At 36.7% G+C, this 19,277-nt stretch overlaps 1 protein-coding gene across 3 annotated transcripts in view; it reads left to right on the top strand.

The window, feature by feature from the left end:
• Positions 1 to 19,037, top strand: part of FABP2 (fatty acid binding protein 2) — a 31,970-nt gene extending 12,933 nt beyond the window's left edge. For 2 of the 3 annotated variants that reach the window (XM_049104895.1, XM_035709782.1), the window contains 4 exons: positions 15,036 to 15,123; positions 16,572 to 16,744; positions 18,211 to 18,318; positions 18,714 to 19,037. In XM_049104895.1, the coding sequence (XP_048960852.1) occupies positions 15,057 to 15,123; positions 16,572 to 16,744; positions 18,211 to 18,318; positions 18,714 to 18,764 (399 nt within the window). In that variant the 5' untranslated portion in view covers positions 15,036 to 15,056 and the 3' untranslated portion in view covers positions 18,765 to 19,037. Of the gene's footprint in view, positions 1 to 15,008; positions 15,124 to 16,571; positions 16,745 to 18,210; positions 18,319 to 18,713 lie in introns of all 3 variants that reach the window. The other variant, XM_025466021.3, reaches the window with a different exon arrangement.
• Positions 19,038 to 19,277: the final 240 nt, after the last annotated feature.

The following is a 19,277-nucleotide window of genomic DNA, read 5'->3' as shown; positions in this document are numbered from 1 at the left end:
ATTCAATTCAATTTATGTGTCTATTTTTCACTTTATATGGGCCATTTTTATGTAGCAAGATTTTAGAATTTGGGGTTTCAGAACTCATATGCCATGGGCTAAGACAACTTTTTGGATTACAATTAACTGAATTCCCAATTATGCTATTCTAAGCAAGAACAGGTCTATAAAATCTCCTTTTCTGTGGACAGCATGTTACAGTTTGGTTTATTGAGCCAGATGCATTTTATGGTGTGCTTATGGAGCACATTTAACTAACCAAGGCAACAATAGCTGACGACTGGATGTTACTGAACCATGCACTGCAGTTGGACTCAAGGGGGGTGCTTACTAATTTGTACTGGCTTACACAAATAGGCCAAAGGTGCCCTAATTGATTCTAGAGAATAATTTCTGACTACTCAAAAATCATTGGATCCAGTAGCTCTGTATGAAGTCAACTAAATAGACAACACATATTTATTCACTAAATTACCCCCTTTAATACATCAGCTTAAAAAAAAACACAACTTAGAAAATAGGTTTCAAAACAATCTCAGTGCCTACAATGACATGCCTGTATTCTTTGACACAAAATTTGACTTAATCCAGTAGGCTAAAACAATTTAAAACACTTTTTACAAAGGAACTGACAATTTACTAGCTTGAAGGTCCTTCATTTTTCTCTGAACAAAACAAGGCTCACCATTCTACCTCTGAAGGTGTCTATTTACATTAACAACAAATTCATCAGAAATTATGGAATGAGCTGTTTAGGAACAGCTCATAAGAACTGACTCGGGGATCCCTGGGTGGCGCAGCGGTTTAGCGCCTGCCTTTGGCCCAGGGCGCGATCCTGGAGACCCGGGATCGAATCCCACGTCGGGCTCCCGGTGCATGGAGCCTGCTTCTCCCTCTGCCTATGTCTCTGCCGCACTCTCTCTCTCTCTCTCTGACTATCATAACTAAATTAAAAAAAAAAAAAAAAGAACTGACTCTATAGAGGTGGGGAAATAGGCAGAATAAAGGAGTTGGTAACAGGCATGTTTTAGGGGACAGTTCTAACAGGAGAGTAAAATGCATTGTGACCCCCTGTAATTTTACACATCAGTCTGCACTCAGGGCCTACTTGGTGAGGCGGACCAATCTAGCAATCCTTTTGTTACTATAAATATTTCCAGTCATTAGTTTATTGTTTTATTTTTATTTTTTTAAAGATTTTTTATTTTATTTATTCATAGAGACACAGAAAGAGAGAGGCAGAGACACAGGCAGAGGGAGAAGCAGGCTCCATGCAGGGAGCCCGATGCACGACTTGAACCCGGTCTCCAGAATCACGCCCCAGGCTGCAGGTGGCACTAAACTGCTGCGCCACCGGGGCTGCCCACCAGTCATTAGTTTAACATCTCTTAGAATGAATTAGTCTTTAGCTTTTGAAGATTACCTTTTTCTTTTTCAAGTTTTATTTATTTAAATAATCTTTACACCCAATGTGGAGCTCCAACTCATGATGCTGAGATCAAGAGTCTCATGCTCTTCTGATGGATAACTGAAATTTTAGGGGTACTTGGGTGGCTCAGTGGGTTAAGCATCTGCCTTCCACTCAGGCCATTATCCCAAGGCCCTGGGATCAAGCCCCACATCAGGCTGCCTACTCAGAGGGGAGCTTGTTTCTCCCTCTCCTTCTGCTATTCCCCCTAGCTTGTGCTCTCTTTCTCTCTGCAAATAAATAAAATCATTAAAAAAACAAATAAATAAGTTGGAAATTTGAACAGTACAACAATACATAAAATACATTTCAAAGGGAGCTGTTAGACCACAGAGCCTAAATTTCAACATAGTTCTAAAAGATGATGGCAACTGAGAGAATTTTTGAGGATTATTTCATTGGAACGATGGTTATGCTGTGGGTGAACAATGAATGACAAGAATTGTTTGCAATGTACCTCAAGATAGTTATAGAATTCACTATCTACTGCACTAATCCTGTTTTTATTTAAAATTTTGGTATCTTGCCCATATTTGTTTGCATTAATATATTTTTAAATGTTTCACTAAAATATTATTTATATTTTAGTGAAAATAAATAATAAATAAATAATAAAATAAATAATAAATAAATAATAAAATATTATTTATCTTATCTATTTATCTTGAATGCTGATTGGCATCCCCTTTAATTTTTCTCTTAAGGTGAGTGCCTCACTAGCTCCACCCTAGTCCCAGTTCTGAGTGAGGAGTACCAGGTAATGATGTCTGACCCTCACCTGTGCCTGCTAAAGCAGCCTATCACAGGAGGATAGAGGTGGGTGACTAGGAAGATCTGCATCCTCCTTTCAGAGTGGGTCAAAAGTATGGGAATTCTAGGAACTGGATGAAAACTAATGGTAGGAATATTGTCCTGGGGTCATTTTAAAAAGTATCCTGTCCAAGAGAATGGTCTGAGAGGATTGAAGACAACCTAGTAGCTGGCAGGCAGAAGGGCACTGAGAGTCACTAACTGAAAATGAGGCACTGCTATATCTGGAGAGATAGACTGAGGGCCAGGGCAATGAAAAGGGCTCCACTTCTCTCTACCTTCTACCCTACCCTCCAACCCCAGAGGCCAGAAGCAAAAGAAGGTTTATGGCATCCTCTTCCCTGAAGAATGCTGGTCTGCTTGTAGCCAGGCCCTGGAATGAAGGTAGAGTGTAGAGGAGAAGTCTTGACCTTGAACGAAAAATATTCTTTTTTCAAAAAAAGATTTTGTTTATTTATTCATGAGAGACACACGGAGAAAGGCAGAGATATAGGCAGAGGGAGAAGTAGACTCCCTGCAGGGAGCCTGATGCAGAGACTCATTCCCAGGACCCCGGGATCACCACCTGAGCCAAAGGCAGACACACTCAACCACTGAGCCACCCGGTACCCCCGAAAAATATTCTTAAGATGTCAGACAAAACATTTCTAAATATTGAATTAAAACTATGATTTCGATATGAAAGTGGGCTTGGTACCCAAGGGTCTGTTGCAAAACTACAAAGGCACTATTTCCATAGACTCTATTGGGGCTAAACTCCAGGAGACTCCTTCACAAAGATTACAATGTCAATGGTGCCCTCTGGAGCTGGGTGTCTCTGAGACCCTGATAGAACATTTCATTACTTGATTGGGCTGAAAAAACGAGGGACTGCCTAGTTTTTCAAACAAGCACAGGAAAAAAACTTGACCCAGTGAAAGATAAAGACAAAAATAAATTTGCATTTTAGTTAAACACCATAAATTGTGCTCATTCAATTCATGGTTACAGAAGGATGAGGAGAGGAACGAATGGATGAATAAACAAACAGATTGTAAAGGCCAATCTTTAAGTTATTAAAGAGAGTGATTCTATTTAAATTAATTTGTTTCTTTAACAGGGAAAGGATTTAAGAAGCAAATGCCAATTGAAAGAGGAACAAACATTCACTGGGGGCAAATTTCAATGTCTGACTGACTGATGTTGTTTAGGGACTTTATCTGTATTTCAAAGGTCCGTCTTCCATATAGATAAGCTTGCTGAAAAGAGAAGCTGGTGCCTGGATGCCCTTGGGAAATAGCATACACATCTGGCACAGCTGCCATCTGCTGTCTGATCTGCTAATCTAGTCTGACAGCCACCTAGGGCATTCCTACATCTATATAGTTCTCTTTTCTCCAGTCTCACTTTCACAGTCTTATTTTTAGTTCTCATTTCTCAGTAAGGATTCCAGATGAGTTCCTCAAATCTCTCTTATATTTGGTGCCAAATGAAGCCTTCTAAAATACAAATCTTGATCAAATGAAGATATGTGCATGGGTATCTATGCACACACAAACTTATAGGAATACACCCCCACACACATCTATATGTACATATACACACATATGGGTATGTAGAAATACATAAAAATATATATGCATACATATATACGTATGTTTAAACGTACTTAAAACTAGATGAGTTATATGTAAACATTATATTAATTATGCCCAGTTGGTTATAAGTCCTTGATTAATTTTTTCTTTATGCCTTTTTGTACTAAGTTATCTGCATTGATTCCTCATTAATCTATAATTTTAAAAAATTTTTCAAAAAAAATTTGTTGAGGCAGGTAGGTAGGTGGCTCAGTCAGTTAAGCCTCCAACTCTTGATTTCTGCTCAGGTCATGATCTCAGGGTTGTGAGATTAATCCCGACATTGGGCTTTGCTCTGGGCATAGACCCTGTTTAAGATTCTCTCTTTCCCTTTCCCTATGCCAGCCCCATAAAGAAATAAATTAATTAATTAAATAATTAATTAATTTAAAAAATTTCTTGATGTAGAGGAATATTTAATGAAATGGAAAAATTTTGATAAAGTTAACTTTTAAAGATTTGTAAAATAATATATATGATATAAATTCATCTACTTGTGTAACATGTATTTTATATAAATGAATGGTGTGTGTATAAATATATATATATTTTTAATATATATTATTATATATATATATAAATGCTAGCACTGACTATCCTGGGAGATAAGATCTTGAGTAATTTTTTCTTTTCTCTGTGCTTAGCTATATTCCTAAAATTTTCTACAGTGACATATACAGTCATGGTAGTCTTCCCACTAAGTGTGCTTCTCTATGGCAAGGATGTAAACTATGGTATAGCTAAGCCAACTGATACTTTCCTAACACTGGTAACATTTTCTTGATTTCTATAGGATTACTTCTGCCATGCCTAAAAAAGTATCACTTTGGCAACATTATTCTTTCACTCTGAGATAAAAGTTTGCTTAATTTCATCAAGAAGCCAAAGTCCGCCAACCAGATAGCTTTGGAGCCTATGATCGGTAATTACCTTTCTTTTGGAAAGCCTGCAAATGGAGGCTCCTCAATTAGGTTGCAAAATAGGCAGGGAGTCAAAATATTACACTTGGTAAACCCATGGCCCTAGTATCAAAATAGAGGGCAGTGGGGTACTACTGTTCATTATTAAACAACCTGTTAGCTAGTCAAAGACCCACATGCAGAACCCAGACTGGGAAACAAATGGAACTTCTAAACAGGCAACAAAGGCTTTAATTAGGATGCATAAGTTTACTTTGTTCATATTTTGTACCCACTTTGCATTGTCTCTGCCCTCAAATCTGAAAATCTCTTAGAAGAAACAACAGGTTAACAGATACCACAGTTAATACAGTAAAGTGTAAAAGAGTTATGATAGCAATACTGGAGCACAGGCAAAGACTTAACCCAGGCCAGCAGGAAGGAGGAAGCTTGGCAAGGCAGCTTGTTGGACAGGTGACACCCAACTGTCTCTTAAAGTCTAAGTGGGTATCAGTCAGGAAAGCATGGGGTAAGGGGTGGGATTGACATGCAGAGTTAAGAAGATGAACAAAAATACAGAGATGGGAGAGTTAGAGCCCCTTGGGTAGAAGAAGAGTAAAGCAAGATGAACAGGAGAGGTAAGAAATACAGAATTTTATGCTGATGGTAATAGGGAATCACTGAATGATAAAGACGCAAAGACAGGACATGCTCACATGTGCATTCTATGAAGATAATTCTCTGGATAAAATGGATTCTGAGATACTGGAGGAGGGGAACACTATTTAAATTATTGTAGCAATCTAGGTGAGTAATAGTGACTGCTAGAAAATACAAAGAGAGGATATATTTAAGTGATGTTAGGGAGTAAAGGTTGATTTTTTTGATAAAATGGCAAGCCAAGAATAAAGGAGAGAAAAGACTTTAGAATTATCCCTAGAATGGCAGGATCAATTACTGATATACAAAATAGAAGAGGAGAGAACAAGACTGAGTGGGAAGTTAAGCTCCCTTCTGGTTTTGTGGAATTTGAGGTACTGATAAAGCATACAGGTAAAGAAACCTAGTAAGGGATAATACCTGGTAGGAGAGAGATCTGAGTTGTAGATCTGACGTTTGGAATCACATAGGTGGGAACTGAAGATATGCGAATGAAAAAGATGGCCCAGGTAGACTATGTGGAATGAAAAGAGTTCTTAAGATACAACTTTATTTTTTTATTTTTTTATTTTTTTAATATTTTTTTTTAATTGGTGTTCAATTTACTAACATACAGAATAACACCCAGTGCCCGTCACCCATTCACTCCCACCCCCCGCCCTCCTCCCCTTCTACCACCCCTAGTTCGTTTCCCAGAGTTAGCAGTCTTTACGTTCTGTCTCCCTTTCTGATATTTCCCACACATTTCTTCTCCCTTCCCTTATTTTCCCTTTCACTATTATTTATATTCCCCAAATGAATGAGAACATAGAATGTTTGTCCTTCTCCGACTGACTTACTTCACTCAGCATAATACCCTCCAGTTCCATCCACGTTGAAGCAATAAATACAAGGTGTAAAGTGAGGAACAACTGCCTATGGAAGAGCCTCGAAGGCAGTATTCAGAGAATTAAGATGAATGTCAAGAAAGAATCAAGTCAGGAAATGAAAAGGAGAAATTTCAAAGGCAGAAGAATTAATGGTCTAGAATGCTGCAGTGACATAAAATAAAGGCCAAGATATGTGCACAGAGTTTGGTAACAAAAGATTCACCTATGATCTCAGTGAGTGGTTTTCGTGGAGTGATGAAAATGAAAGCTGGTATTGCAGTAGATTGAGGCACTAAGGGAAGAGAAGAATGTAGATACAAGTATAGATTATTTTCTCAAGAAGCCTGGCTACAAAAGAAAGGAGAAAGACTGAGTAGTTTCTAGAAACATCAAAAGAATCCAGAGAGTTCTTTTCATTTCTTAAAAGGAGAAAAACTTGGCCACTTTGAAGTGGAGGAGAAAAGATCCAACCTCAGCTAAATAAATAAAAGAGAGAGGGGGGGAAACATGAAGATGAAGGGGGAAAAAGTCTTTGCATGTGCCTCACTATTAAAATTTTAAGCCTTGCTTCCTCATGACTGAAACTGTATGCATTCATTCTTCTATACTTAAGTATAGAGTCTAAGTCATGGTAGAAATTCTAATATTTGTTGAGTAAGTGGGTAAAAGAATTTATAGGAGTAAAAAAAGTAATAGGTAATATTGAAAGTGAGAAGGCAAGAATTGAGGGAATTCTTATTTGACCATTTATTTCCCCTGTGGAATAATGTGTAGGTCATTTGTTGAAGGCAAGGAAAGAAGAGAATAGAAAAAGATGAAATCCATCACCAAAAAACAAATAATCCAATTAAAATAGGCAGAGGACCTGAATAGACATTTTGCTAAAGAGGACATACAGATGGCCAACAGACACATGAAAAGATGTTTAACATCACTCAGCATCAGGGAAATCAAAACCACAATGAGCTATCACCTCACATCTGTCAGAATGGCTAGTATCAAAAAGACAAGGAATAACAAGTGTTGGTGAGTATATGGAGAAAGACTCCTTGTGCATTGTTGGGGAGAAGGTAAATTGGTGCACCCCTGTGGAAAACAGTATGGAGGTTCTTCAAAAATTAAAAATAGAAATGCCATATGAAGGGCACCTGGCTGGCTCAGTTGGTAGAACATGTAACTGTTGATCTCAGGGTTGTGAGTTTGACCTCCACATTGGGTGTAGAGATTTACTTTAAAAAAAGTCTTTAAAAGAAAAATAAAGAAACACCATATGATATGGTAATTCCACTACTGGGTATTTACCCAAAGAAGACAAAAACACTAATTTGAAAAGATACATGCACCCTTATATTTATTGCAGCATTATTTACAGTAGCCAAGATAGGGAAGCAGCCCAAGTGTCCATCGATTGATGAATGGACAAAGAAGATATAATATAGATAGAAAGATAGATAGATAGATAGATAGATAGATAGATAGATAGATAGATACAATGGAACTTTATTCAACCATAAAAAATAATGAGATCTTACAATTAGAGACAACATGGATAAACCTAGGTCATATAATGCTAAGTAAAATAAAAGACAGAGAAAGACAAATATCATATGATTTCATTTATATGTGGAATCTAAAAAATAAAATAAACAAAGCAGAAACAGACCCATAAATACATAAAACAAACTGGTGGTTGTCAGAGGGAGGGGGTTGGGAGGATGGGCAAAATGGGTGAAGAGTAGATATAAAAGTTTCCAGTTAGAGAATGAACCAGTCATAGGAATAAAAGGCACAGCATAGGGAATATAGTCAATGATATAGTAATAGTGTTTTATGGTGACAGATGGTAGCTACACTTATAGTGAGCATAGCATAATGTATAGAGTTGCTGAATCACTGTGTTGTACACCTGAAACTAATGTAACATTGCATGTCAACTGTACTGCAATAAAATAATTTTTAAAAAGAATAAAACTCCACCTTTGATAGAAAAAAAAAGAATGGTTAAAGATATTGTCATAAAATGAGGGGGGAGTTGATTGGGATACAGAAAAGTCTTGCCAGGCAGTGTGGACAATATAGCTGAGACTAGAAACCATGCATTTGTGATAGCACAGGGGTTGGTGCAGGGAGAATGTGTAAGAGAGTCTTTTTATTGGCAACAGGATATTGATTAGAGAATGTAAAGCAACCGGGGGGGCTTCAATATGGGAGAAAATAAAGGGAACTGACTAATATTCTCTCCAAGCCAAGTTTTTTCCCAAGATATGTGAGAAAATGAAGAAGATTGAGATAATGGAGAGTTGTGGTCAGAGGGTCACATATTACATTTTACAGAAGGAACAACTCTAGTGAGTAAACACGAATCACAGATTATAGCTGTGGATGTAAGTGGATAAAGTGTAACAGAAGTAAAGGTTACTAGAGATGAGGTTAAGGAACTGTGAGGCCAGAGTGACAAATAACTTATCTACGTGGACGTTGAGGTCACCCAGGATAATGGCAGGACACAGAGGATGACCGTGAGCCAGATGTCAAGATCTTCAGTGATAGATGGTATATAGCAATGTTAGATGGGGACAGACGGTAGATAATGATAGACGGGGTAAATGGCAGATAACTATGATGAAGTAAGCTGGAAAGTGATAGCCAAAAGGAAATGATCTCAAAAGAAGAAACCTTCTTTAAAATGGGGGGGGGGGGGTAACAGAAACAAAATGGTTTGGATGGGGCAGTGGAGAACTGAAATAATGCAAACCCATCTTCCACTGTTTGTGGTATGAGGAGCATAGGAGATGAGTGACCTTCCATCTAAATTGCTTGAGGAGACTGATCATTTTGGGAATAAGATTACAAAGAAGGCAGAAGATGAAGGAGTTTTAAATCCTTCATGCAAGATCATTCAACTGTCTTGTGTGGATCCCAAAAAATGGCTGTCCTGTTATTAACGACAATTAGCAAGCCATACCTGCCATTATATGGCAGATGTCCTGCTATGCACTGCTATAACTCTACAGTCTTTTTGGAAGAAATCCAACCAGTCATGTCAGGTTCAAAAATCTAAGACATAATTTAACAGGTCTTAATATTTCTAAAATATTATGAAGATTATGGTTAAAACAGAATGAAGTGGTCTCTGTAGGCAAACATTAGATTCTTTCTCATTATCCACTGCTAGGGATTAGAGAGTAATCTTAAGACTTCTTGTTGCTCCTTTAATGGGCCCCTCAAATCCTCCTTTTCCACAGGCCTGATAGAGACCACTGTTTTTCCCTGACATGTAAAAGTTAAACAAATTGGGATTGAAATTCTGAGGTGATTAGAAAAGGCCTGAAAATGCTGTTTTCTTTCTTTCTTTTTTTTTTTTTTTTTGCTGTTTTCCATAAATGATATATTTTTAAATACTCTAGAAAAATGTTCCCTCCTACTATACAATGACATGAAAGGATTTCTGTGATCTCTAGAGAGCTATTTCTTTGAGATGAGCTTGAAACATTGTACTGCCCTTCCTCATGATGTCTCTGGTCTTCATGATGATACTAATATTTCCTTGGCTATTATGAATCAGCTGTTTTTGTCTTTCATGACTTTTATGAGACCTTAAGAAGGTCATTACATTTGGGAGAAGTAGGCTTACTGACCCACTTGTGGTTCAGGATAGGCTTCTCAGAGCGGTTAATGACCAAGCTGGGACCTGACACAACAGAAAGAATCCACATTCAAGTGACCAGAGATTGAAAGAAGTTAAGTGTGTTCAGACCTTTGGATATAGTAAGGAATGGCAAGAGACAGGCAATAAGAGTAAAGGCCTCATAAGCCATGTTATGAATTTAGGTTGTACAATCCCCTGCAGCAAAGGGATAAGGATCACCAGGAGCTTCTGCTGATTTCCACTTCTTCCATACTACTCAGTGGTTAACATGGACTACAAGACCAGAGAAAGAGCATCTGCACCCACATGCACACATGTACCTGATCCACCCACTCTCCCAACTGCAGGACCCTAAGTCTTCTAGCTTTATCAGAAAAAGAAAAGAAAGAACTGTGTCGGCCCTCAGCTGGGTGGTTCAATTGTATCATCAGTAGGAGAGGTCTGTGGGGAACTTTGTCTATAGGGAATTTGGTCCATAGGTTCTGTATAATTTTTTCTAGGTGGGGTCCAGGTGAGTGATAAGAATTGAGAAGCTACAGAGTTGGGAAGCTGAAAAAGGAAAAGTATAATGTTAAAAATTTGATCTAGTCATTTGAAAAATCCAATGATGCCACTCCAAAGACAACAGGGACTGCCACTGATAAATGGAAGCTGAAAAATTTAACATGTCCATTCTGTTAGTAGGGTGGCATGAGTCCAAGTGCTATTTACTTACCTGATCCCATCCTGTTCCTCCTAGGAAACTCAAGGTGGCCAGGAGACAAGACTAAGTTTAGAAGACACTATTTTTATTAATAATAAATTTATTTTTTATTGGTGTTCTATTTGCCAACATACAGAATAACACCCAGTGCTCATCCCGTCAAGTGCCCCCCTCAGCGCCCATCATCCATTCACCCACACCCTCCCGCCCTCCTCCCCTTCCACCACCCCTAGTTCGTTTCCCAGAATTAGGAGTCTTTATGTTCTGTCTCCCTTTCTGATATTTCCTACCCATTTCTTCTCCCTTCCCTTCTATTCCCTTTCACTATTATTTATATTCCCCAAATGAATGAGAACATATAATGTTTGTCCTTCTCTGACTGACTTATTTCACTCAGCATAACACCCTTCAGTTCCATCACGTTGAAGCAAATGTGGGTATTTGTTGTTTCTAATGGCTGAGTAATATTCCATTGTATACATAAACCACATCTTCGTTATCCATTCATCTTTCGATGGACACCGAGGCTCCTTCCACATTTTAGCTATTGTGGACGTTGCTGCTATAAACCTCAGGGTGCAGGTGTCCCGGCATTTCATTGCATCTGTATCTTTGGGGTAAATCCCCAACAGTGCAATTGCTGGGTCGTAGGGCAGAAGACACTATTAGGTGAACAAGCGCAAGAAGCCATTCTTTTATGTTTTTTAACTTAAATTCAATTAACCAACATATAGTACATCATTAGTTTCAGATGTAGTGTTCAATAATTTATCAGTTGCGTATAAAAAACCCAGTACTCATCACATCTTGTGCCCTCCTTAATATCCATCACCCAATTACCCATCCACCCCCCACATCCCCTCTAGCAACTCTTAGTTGTTTCCCAGAGTTGAGTCTCACATGGTTTGTCTCCTCTGATTTCTTCCCACTCAATTTTCCCTCCCTTCCTCTATGATCCTCTGTGCTGTTTCTTATATTCCACATATGAGTGAAACCATACTGTAATTGTCTTTCTCCAATTGACTTAAGCCATTCTTGTTTCTTCCTCCCTGTGGGACCCAGGAAATTTGACAAAAATCCCCTACCCCTGGACAAGCAGAGCAGGACTAATTTTGTGCTGCACCCGCCACCTCCTGTATGGCCCCTACATGACCTTATTGCTTAAGGCGCTGCCCCACCCTAGTCAAGCCGCTGGGCACACCCTAATCGGAAATTGGCTCAGTGATAGGCCAATTCAAATGGATACTTTAGGGTAAAATGTAATTCAATTGGCCACCTGCATGTGGACCGACAAGACTGTGCAACTTTCTGCGTATCCCATTGGCCACTGGCCCCTATAAAGCTGCTACGCCTCTTAGTCTTGGGGTCCAAGTCCCTGCTCCGCTGTGTCGGGTTATACTTGGACCCAAGCTCGAGCTTGTAAATAAACCCTCGTGTGTTTGCATCCGTGTCGGCTCCTTGGTGGTTTCTAGGATTCGCAATCTTGGGCACAACACTCCCCACCTTACTAACTGGGGCAGGCACTTTTATTTCAGTCATGAGATTACAGGGTAGATAGATACATTCCTAGAGGGACCAAAGCATCATGCTATATCCATAACAGGCAAATCCAAGTCATACCCAGTCCCAAGTTAATCATGAGTATAAGTCATGAAATACCCAAACAACTATTAGATGACTTTCTAATAAACATCAGAAAGACAGGGATTTTATTTATAAAAATTAAAGTGGCTTGGACCTAGCATCTATCTCAAAGTTTATTATGACTGTTGGAGTTTCTTTCTCAGAGAATGAGGGGAGAAAGATTTACTGAGGACTTGATGTCTACTTGAAGTCTTGCTCAGATGTGTGCTTTATATAATTTGTTAATAAACCCTATGTATTAGATTTTATTATTTTCTTCATTTTATACCTGAGGAAACTGAGACTCAGAGAAATAGAGCAATCTCACCAAGTTCCTGTACAGTAATGGGTGCTAGGCAGTATTGAAACTTAAGTCTTTTTGTTTCTAAACTACATCTTCATTTTACTGTACCACATTTCTATTCCAGTGACCAGATATAACTATTTTTCTAATCTAGAAAGAAATATTGGATCCATTATTCATGGCCTTCTAAATTCACAAATAAACCATAAGTAGTGGATTGATTACCTAAGAGACCAGTCCTTGACTTTAGGGTAACCATGAACTTTTCTACTCTTCTCAAGTTGAAAGTATACTACGATGATGGTTCCAAATGATGAAGTTTTCATTACCTTTGACAAAAGGGAGAAAAACAATGACAAGTAATTTTTTTTTCATAAGGTTAGCTACAAATGTAAAGGACTTCTATTATTCTAAAATTGCATTCTCTCTCTCTCAATATCCCTCTCCCTATCCCATTCTCTATGTTCTGATGTGTTTTTCCCCATTAATGAAATAATGGAGCTAACAGAAGGTCATTTGCTTTTTAAAGCACTTACTTGATAAAATAATAAGTGGGCAACTCCACTGAAAAAGTGCCCAATGGATGCAATCAAATAAAAAAAAACTAAGGGTGCCTGTGTGGCTTGGTTGGTTAAGTGTCTGACTCTTTATCTCATTTTGGTCTTTATCTCAGGGTTGTGAGTTCAACCCTGTGTTGGGTTCCATGCTGGGCATAGAGCCTACTTAAAACAGAAATTAAAAACTCAATTCTATTCCCCAATTTTCTATTCACATGTTAGATACATCCTTCCTCCAACCCTGAATAAAATTTTCGGCATGCTCTTTTGCTTCTCTAATGACCTTTAGTTGATAAGAGTTTCCCTGGTCACATTTATTCACAATAACTGTCTCTTTTTAGAAATTATATGTTCCAACTAGTTAATAATCAAAACTCTACACTTCAGAGTAATTTAATGTGTTTCCTCCACCAGCTCAATCCTGCTCCAGGCTCAAAGCCTGCAGTGGGGGAAAGGAGAGACATGTGATCTTCTTGTCTTTTTATCTTTTTAGCCTTGTCCCATATACATATTGAGTTTTAGTTTCTGATTGTACCAGGATTGGAGATGAGAGGGAATAAGAGCAAAACAAAGGAATAGTTTTAATTAATGACATAGCTGACATCTGATTTTGGTTTTCTCTGTACATGGCAGATGTTTAAAACTGATTCTCCTATGGAAGTTTTTGGGTTATCTAACTACACTTCTACATCTTAAAATTTTTCTCAGAGGCCTATCACCATTCAAGACCAAAGTAAAAACCTACTGAGTATCTACTATGTGCCATGCACTGTACCAGGTACCAGGATATTTACCAAACTCCTGGCACAATGCAAATAAATAAAATAAAACACAATAAAACAATAAAACACAATGCAAAAGAACATATTAGCAACATGAATAAATCTTCAGTCTCAATATTGTATTAACTTTAACTTTTTATTTATATTTGGTCATAAAATCTAACTTTACAAGGTAATTGCTATTGTAAAAAAGGGATAGGTCATTAATAGTCTCATATACCAGATGTTATTTGATATATGTTCTAAATTGTGTTACCTCCAATGTAGTGTGCACTTTGAACTTGTAAGCAGAAAATTTTATTTTCAGAGTATACATTCTAGTTCTTGAAATAAATGTACTCACAAATTGTAGTTGGAGACAGAATAAGTATTGTTTATCATGTTTTATAGTAGATTCCTGAACAACATGGGGATCAGGGGCATCAACCCCCCCATGCAGTCAAAAATCCTTATATAACTTTTGACTTCTCAAAAACTTAAATAGTCCACTGTTGACCAGAAGTCTTACTGGTAACATAGACAGTCAATTAACACATATTTTGGGCACCTGAGTGGCTCAGTGGTTGAACGTCTGCCTTTGGCTCAGGTTTTGTTCCTGGGGTCCTAGGATCAAGTCCCTCATTGGGCTCCCCATGGGAAGCCTGCTCTTCCCTCTGCCTATGTCTCTGCCTCTGTGTCCCTCATGAATAAATAAATAAAATCTTTTTAAAAAACAAAAAACTCCTACATATTTTGTATGTTATATGTATTACATACTGTATTCTTACAGTAAAGTAAGCTAGAGAAAATATTTAAAAAATAAGGAAGAGCAAATACATTTACAATATTGTATTGTATATATTGAAAAAAAATCCATATATATGTGGATCCATGCACTTCAAACCCATGTTGTTCAAGGGTCAACTGCAATTCAGTTGAATTTCAGGAGAGGAACTAAGAAATTTATAGAAAGATAAACTACAATGGCTGGGCATTAGTGTAGTTAGGTGACCTTTTAAACTTTAAACTTCCACATCACAGTATGAAGTTGGTTCTAAGATAAGAAAATAGAATAAATTGTCTCCTAAGGACAGACCTGAATCTCTGATTGCTTAGAGGCTGACTCAACTGGAGATCATGGCTTTTGATGGTACTTGGAAGATAGACCGGAATGAGAACTATGACAAGTTCATGGAAAAAATGGGTAAGGGCTTATTTCTTTAGTGGCTTGTTATTTTGTTCCTTACAGACATTTTTCTAATTCCTTCTAAACCTCAGGGTTTAGGGAATGGTTCCTGTTCTGATGGTGAGGATCCAGGATGTGTGATGGCTCAGAGTAGGGAAAATAATATTCTTACTTCTTATATTAGTAAAACTACCTAGTCTTTGTAGTGGGAGAAAAGATTCTTTGAGTTCTCTGAAACAGAAAAGATCCAGGTATGTTTCATTCTTCAACTGCTGTTTGTGCCTATATCATTGAAAACTGGTATTTTTTTGGTTTAGAGAGCAAAACCTGGAAGTGCATAATGAAAAATTCAAAACTCTAAAATATGGAAGTGCATTATGAAAACTTCAAAACTTTGAGGATGGAAAACTAGAGGGTGGAAAAACAAAGATCATATAGTAGAGTAATGGAAAAAAGTTCTATAATAATTGGCAGTTCTAAATAAATTGGACTTAATTCTCATTTCCTCCGACATACAAAATTTGGGGAATAATCTTATGTTTCCATGTGGTTTCTCTGTGGGTTTTAATTTAACTAACTTGGGATGCCTGGGTAGCTCAGGGTTCGGCATTTGCCTTCAGCCCAGGGCATGATCCTAGAGACCCAGGATCAAGTCCCACATCAGGCTCCCTGCATGGAGCCTGCCTCTCTCTCTGCCTGTGTCTCTGCCTTTCTCGCTCTCTCTCTCTCTGTATCTCTCATGAATAAATATTTAAAAATTAATAATAATTTAACTAACTTTAATAGCTATTCTAATACCCTGGCAGCTCATACACTGCACAGGATGTGCAAACAAATTGGAGTCATTCCCCAAAAACAAAATTTGCATCAATTATATCTTATAGTTCCAGAATTCCATGTTGAAATTTATGGGATTTGTACATTCTTACAATAATAAATTTCACTGAAATCTTTGCCAATTTTCTCGTTTTTGTGAGAGAAATGAAACACAAAGCAAAGAGAATTATTAAGTTCAAATTTTTAAAGCCATTATGGAAAAAAATAAATAAAGCCATTATGAAAAGTCAAAAAAAGTTTAAAAAATACTGTTTATGCAGAATTAAAGTTCCTTATAAATATATTAATATATTAAATCCTATGTTCTACATTTCTGGAACTTAGTTTACTTAACATTGAAGCAAAAAGTTTGATAATTGTATTAAAATTACTCAATTCAAGATTCAATTCTGTTTTTCATTTAATTTTTCATAAGTTTTGGAAAGATAGTTTGAATCACTAGTCTTGATTTGACTAAGCTTGAAATTTTTTTGCAACAGGCAATCTGAATGCTCTTGTGCAAAGGCAATGCTATCAGGTTTTCCTTCCCACCCTCAAAATATACATAAACAAATAAAATAGAACTTTTTGAAATAAACACTTTCTATGGCATTTTGACTTTATTTTCTCCAACATCTTTTGCTTTGCAGGTATTAATGTGGTGAAAAGGAAGCTTGCAACTCATGACAATTTGAAACTGACAATTACACAAGAAGGAAATAAATTCACCGTCAAGGAATCAAGCACTTTTCGTACCATTGAAATTGTTTTTGAGCTTGGTGTCACTTTTAATTACAGTCTAGCAGATGGAACTGAACTCACTGTAAGAAACTTTTTTACAAGCAATGTATTCTTGATTTATCTACATGATACTAAAATAGTATGTTTCTGTCCCTGGATAGATTTAATGTTAAGCCTCCTTCATTTACTGAAGCAGTCAATAGAGTCTATCCACATTACATGCCGCACAAATTGGTAGGATATTTAAATCTAATATTTTTATTTTCGTATCTGTATGAATAAGAATAAGAATTAGAAAAACATCCTTCAGAAAATTAAGTATAGACCTATTATTTATAAAGAAAACTAAAGCTCAGTATTTTCAACTTAACTTACATGATAGCAACAAAAGCTTTTAGATTTATCTAAAACATAATAGTCATTAATAAATACACTGAAATAATAAAATAAATGAATAAATTAGTTAATGAATGAGTGGCCAAATGGAAAAATCTGATGCTACATTGTAGGTTATTGGGAATATACTATCTATCTATCTATCTATCTATCTATCTATCTATCTATCTATTTATTTATTGGAAGGTGATATTTGCATTTGTGTCCTGGAAGTCAGAAGCCCCTTTGCACTACCCCCCCCTTTTTTTTTAAGATTCTATTTATTTATTCATTAGAGACAGAGAGAGAGTGAGGCTGAGACACAGGCAGAGGGAGAAGCAGACTCCATCTATGCAGGGAGCCTGATGTGGGACTCAATCCTGGGACCCTGGGATCCCGTGCTGGGTGTGAAAGCAGGCGCTAAACCGCTGAGCCACCCTGGTGTCCCGGGAATATACCTTTTAATGTTTAAGACAAGAAATTTTAGGTAGTGATGTTTTTCAACTGGCTTTTTAAAATCTTTTTTGTCCTCAGGATATTCTAGTTAATTATATGTTTGTAATGACAAATTGTCAAATATTTGATCAATTGTGGCCATTTATTTATTTATTTATTTTTGAAGATTTTATTTGTAAGCAATCTCTACACCCAACATGGGGCTCAAACCTATAACCCTAAGATCAAAAGTTGCACACTCCACTGACTGGGCCAGCCAGGCACCCGGACTTTTTAAATTATTACAACAATAATAAAATTAAAACATATACAAAGTTGTTAGGCTCTTTATGAAACTAAGTTGAGCCATGACTAAATTTAGGACACTCTTTTTAACATGAAAGATTTAGAAAAGGGAGGCATTGCTCATCTACCTTAATATTTAGCATTTGGAAACGAGTGAGACTAGCGTAATGGTTACCAGCATGTACTCTAGAGCCCCAAAAGCCTAGGTTCAATCCTGGCTCTGTGACTTTAAGTGAACTACTATGTCTCAGTTTTCTCAACCATAAAACGGAGATAGTGATATCCACTTTATAAGGTCATTGTGAAGACTGAGAAGTAGACCTATAAAACGCAGAACAGTGTTTGACATATGGAAGACTCTATTTTTTTTCATATGTAAGACTCTAAAAAAAGCTATTTGGTATTATTTTTTTTTTTATTTTACATTTATAGGGTACTTGGAACTTAGAGGGAAATAAACTTGTTGGAAAATTCAAACGGGTAGACAATGGAAATGAACTGAATGCTATCCGAGAAATTATAGGTGGTGAACTTGTGCAGGTGAGTTATAAAAAGATTATAGCTATTTTTTAAAGACAAAAGTAATTACATAATAATTATTTTGTATTTTGATTGCTGAGTTATATCTTTAACAAATAAAGTATTACCTTTCTCATAAATCTTATTTTTAAAAGATAGGTATTTTCTATTGCCTATTTCTTGAAGAGAACTTATATAGATGTAAAATATATCAATGACAATTTTAACTAAAAATATGTGACTAAAAACCAAAAACCATGTTTTTAAGTGGTATATCCTGTATCTGTATAAAATGTTGCTATCAAGACTAAGAAAAAAATACTATATCATTTCAAAGCTATAATAATACTAATATTTTCCTTAATTGAACCTTAAATCTTATGACAAATCCTTCTATGTTTGTTAACACCTTTCAGACTTACACATATGAAGGAGTAGAAGCCAAGAGGATCTTCAAAAAGGAATGAGCTTTGTTCTTGGAGCACAGCCCAGAACACAAATTGAATGGAAAATCTATATTATACCAAAACTGTTTTTCCCTTCCTGATTAGTCCTTTTGTAAACATAACCAGTGACTCATACTTCCAGTCTTGCCAAGGCAAAAGAAGTAAAAACTAATTACGATTTAATTTGTTTTACATTCTCTAAAATGTACATTTATTGCTCTATTGGTGTTCTAAAGGAATGTGTAACATGTTTAATAACAGATGAATAAACTCTGTTTCCACATTGCCTTATAAGTAGCTTCTCCTTTAAAAAAATAACTATATGACATATATATTGATTAACGATATGGCTGTTGTTTTTCTTTTCACATTTGATAAACTAAAAAGATAAACAGCATGGGAGGCAGTCTTTAAAATCTTACACTGGTCATGACTTTCAGCAGAAACTGCAGGCCAAAAGAAAGTCGCAGGATATACTTAAAGTGCTGAAAGGGAAAAACTTAACAACCAAGAACACTCTTCCCCACGAGGTTA

The sequence above is a fragment of the Canis lupus genome, chromosome 32 (genome assembly GCF_003254725.2).
Source record: "Canis lupus dingo isolate Sandy chromosome 32, ASM325472v2, whole genome shotgun sequence".
NCBI lineage: Eukaryota > Metazoa > Chordata > Mammalia > Carnivora > Canidae > Canis > Canis lupus.
This window is presented reverse-complemented; position numbering and strand designations above follow the sequence as displayed.